At 36.0% G+C, this 4,124-nt stretch overlaps 1 protein-coding gene across 1 annotated transcript; it reads left to right on the forward strand.

The window, feature by feature from the left end:
- Positions 1-2,235: 2,235 nt before the first annotated feature.
- Positions 2,236-3,288, forward strand: LOC149186498 (F-box/kelch-repeat protein At1g80440-like). Its single transcript, XM_089409368.1, has one exon. The coding sequence runs from the start codon at positions 2,236-2,238 to the stop codon at positions 3,286-3,288; it is 1,053 nt and encodes a 350-aa protein (XP_089265494.1).
- The last annotated feature ends 836 nt before the right edge of the window (positions 3,289-4,124 follow it).

A 4,124-nucleotide genomic window follows, 5' to 3' on the forward strand; every position in this document is an offset into this window, starting at 1 on the left:
AATAATGGATAACGATTAGGGTGATTTTCACAAAACAACATAGAGAGAGTGCACTACAAACTATGAGAAAAATAGAAACAACACACTATGAAATAACTGTGGGTTGTTTGGAGTAGGAAATCGAAAACATAGTTGTGGGTTTTGGGTTCTTTTATGTTGGGATACACATACAAGGGCTTACGATTAAATCTTCGAGAGTGAAGGAGAACCACTGGACGAGGTTGATGCTAGAGTGGAGGCACAAGGTGTAGCATAATGAAATGAAGGAATAGGTAGATACGTAGAGTATTTGGGAGCCCTATTGGGTTGAGGAAGTAGAATTTATGTGTTATTTTGATCCCTAGTTTGCAGTCGATTAGGGTTAAGAAAAATGCATAAGAACAACATAAATATTACTAAAACAAACTAGATGGAGAGAAATTTTCTCCAAGACGATAGATGGAGAAAATGCATAAGAACACTACTGGTAGTTCCTCTCTAGATGTTATTTCCTCCTATTTCTACTCATTGCGGAAAGAAAACCTCACTACCTGACTGAACCATAATATACATGGATATGGATGCACATTTCGACTGAGCACCTCACCTCACCAGCGCATGCCTTCTCTAATCTAGGTATATTGGTTACATTGGTCATTTCTTGTATTTTTTGATGTAGTTTTACTTTTGGATGTTCTAATTTTTGTTTGCAAGAGGTAATATTTTTTCTTGCATGTACTTCCCCCATCAATTTTTTTATCAAATACTTTTTCTTTCCTTGTCCCCTCCATTTGAATCTTATACGTTCGAGTAAATTGAGAGTTAAATTTTTCCCAAAAGTTCGATGGTTCTCATCTACCCTTTAGGATGCTCATCCCGGAAGAACCCAAGGTCATTGAATTCATCATGGAAGGCATGCGAAACCATGGATTAGGGTTAAGAAAAATGCATAAGAACAAAATAAATATTACACAAACAAACTAGATGGAGAGATATTTTCTCCAAGATGAAGAGATTCAGGAGGAGGTGAGAGATTGGGTTTGAGATACAAGAAATATCTACGTCAATCATATGATATATCTTCAAATTTTCATCCTCTACTAGCATATGAAGTCAATGTGGGTAAGGTGCTTTTGGAGAGAAGTGAATTTGAGTAATAAATATTCATATGTGTTGATGCCATCTAGATATAGATAAAGGAATTAAATAACAAAGTGCCTCTCTAGTTGATAAGATTGTCGATGTGGTCTTCCCAAATTTAGTAGAGGAGAATGAGAATCCATAAGAAATACCTAGTGACTCTCCTTCATATATGTTTAGGTTGATAATTTTTGTTTATCTTGACTAAAAAAAATATGCTTCTCATGTTAATTATAGGTATAGATTATATAGTAACTCTACATTAGAATGTTTTTGTTCTGTTATTTGCATTATCATATCAATATAGTAATATCGACAAAATCTCTACGCTTGTGGTATGCTATTGTTGTTGTTTTCCTAATGGTTGGCCAATAGCCACAAGAATGTACCTGTTTTATTAGTTAATATGAAATTGTTGCTTATATTACACAGAGAACCAACATAAAGGACAAAAACTAAATTATTAAATAAGATCACCTAATTCATAGTAAAGCCTCCTAAAAAGACTAGGTTTAATAGAATTTATAGTATTTGTGATATTAAAAAGGCTGAAAACTAATAAATTTAGTTAAATCCATGTTAAATGTCAATTTCAAAATATTGAGGATGCCTTGTTGATCCTCCTCTCTCTAGTTTTACTTCCTTACTTTTTATATTTGTAATTTATATTACTTTAACTTGTATTATGCCAAATAAAAAATGTATCATCCACTCAAAATGTTAAATGATTTGAAAGTATTTTACATAGTTTATATGTAAAAACATATACCACAACTTTAATATTCATAATAAATAGGAAAATTTAATATTCATAATAAATACTCATCGATATAAATATGAATATGAATATTTTAATTATTAATTATAACCAAATTAATATGGATGGGCATTTCTGAGCTTTAGGGAACAACGAAAATGGTAGTCATCCATTAAAGTCGGCCAATAGTTCACCTCAGGTCAACTGCTGAAGGTATTAATACAAAGAATTATATCTCAATATAGGCCGCCAAGAGATAAAATCTCAATATCCGCATCCAAGAGACAAAAGGGGGTTTCTGAGGTAACACTCAATTTCTAAGCAACATTCATTTACCAAATCTCTCATCATTGCCAATAATGGAAGATTTTCTGAATGTTCCTACTGATATCCAACGGCAAGTGTTGTTACGCGCTCCTTACATATCACACGATGAGTTGAAGGATGTGTGCAGAAGCTGGAAGGAAATGATGTGTAGTCCCCGGTTCTATGAGGACAGAAAGACCTATGGCACGAGCCAACATTTGATATATCTTATTCAATCAAATCTCACTCCCGCTGTTTATGGAATAACAGTATACGACCCTGTGGAGAAGACGTGGGAAAGGACACCACCTATTCCTTTTGATCTTATTCCATTTGTGACCGTGTTGGTTTGTGTGAATGAAAAGCTTGTCGTGTTTGGAGGATGTTTTATCGAAATTGAGATGTGGGTGAGGTTGGACGTTGTTGTCTTCATCTTTGATTTTGTGTCCAAAAAATGGCGCCGCGGCTCCAACATACCCACTAGTCGTATCTACTTTGCTTCTGCAGTTTCTTCTTCGAAAGGACTTATCTACGTCGCTGGTGGCGAAGATGAGAATGGCAACTCTCTGTCCACTGTGGAAGCTTACGTCGTGGAAGAAGACAGGTGGGAAATCTTGCCTCCCATGACTCAAAACCGCTGTGAATCAGCGGGCGTTTACCTGGACGGGAAATTTATGGTGATAAGTGGAAAGCCATCTGGTGGAGCAGTCGCAGCCTTAAGTAGCGCGGAAGTTTTTGATGAGGAGACGGGCGGTTGGCAGACGCTGGAAAACATGTGGAGTTTACGAAGGCGTATTATGAAGCAGGATTCCGATGTTGTCTGTATATGTGAGAACCTGTACGTGATCGTTTCAAAACAAGTGATGAAGTATGATGCTGAGAAAAATGCTTGGATGCCTGTAGCTTCTGTTCCACAAAATTTAGAATTTATTTTCTGTGCTGCACCGTGGCGTGAGTGGATTTTTGTAAGTGGCGTTAATGAGAAAGATTATCCGATCACCTATTTCTTTCAGCCGTCAACTGGGCAGTGGAAGGCTATTGACGCAGGGCAAGTGTTTGCTCGTTATCCTTATCCTTTTGTATCAGCTGTAACCCTTGAAATCTGAATATTCCCTTTTCTTCCAAATGTTTTATATTTCGCATCATAAATAATGTTTAGCTATTTTTAAATGGTAATATTGAAATTGCGTTCTGTTATTTGATCTCGGATTCTGACTAGCGTCCTTCACTTATTTTGCTTTAAATATGAACCGTCATTTAATCCCATTTTGAAAAGGAACGATTATCATTAATCTCTAAGACTTGTTCTTTAAACAAATTTAACTTTGGGACAATTAATGTTATGCGCCTTACTGTGATATATAGAGTTTGGTTGTTCCATTTTTTTAAATAGCATTACAATATATTCAAGAACTGCTTTACAGGAGGTTCCCCTGCAAAAACATTACCCATAACATTCGAGCATTAATGGTGTCTCTGTTTTCCATGAGGAATAAACTTCATTTTTACAATTCATGAAGTCATGGACATATGGAAGGTACAATATGCAATTTTGACTCTTTTCTCTAATCGTTAAGATGAATCGATTTTGACTCTTTTCTCTAACCGTTAATTAGGTGCAATGTCTTTGTTGATATATTAAGAGTGTATGATCAATTCTCTTTATAAGGATTTGTGAGTTTCCATATATAAAGCTGATTGCATTGTTAGTTTTAAGGATGAGACCATTGATGCCAAGGCCAAGAATCCTCAGTTGAAAACTAGTGGGCGATCTCAGAGGTAAAGCCATTTATCAGACAGGATCCTGGAACGCCATTCCTGGGAAACGAGGACTGTATTGAAAAGATGTGTGATGTGAAGAGAAGCAAGAATTATGTGGATCACCTCATCTGGTACCTGTGAAATACACGGTGACGATCCCTCGAGTAAGCACTAACTCGAA

Source organism: Pinus tabuliformis, chromosome 3_1 (assembly GCF_031772625.1).
Source record: "Pinus tabuliformis cultivar Carrire ecotype Pingquan chromosome 3_1, CPIR1, whole genome shotgun sequence".
NCBI lineage: Eukaryota > Viridiplantae > Streptophyta > Pinopsida > Pinales > Pinaceae > Pinus > Pinus tabuliformis.

Coding starts and splice junctions, on each gene's coding strand:
- LOC149186498 (XM_089409368.1), top strand. CDS start 2,236: ATGGAAGATTTTCTGAATGTTCCTACTGATATCCAACGGCAAGTGTTG.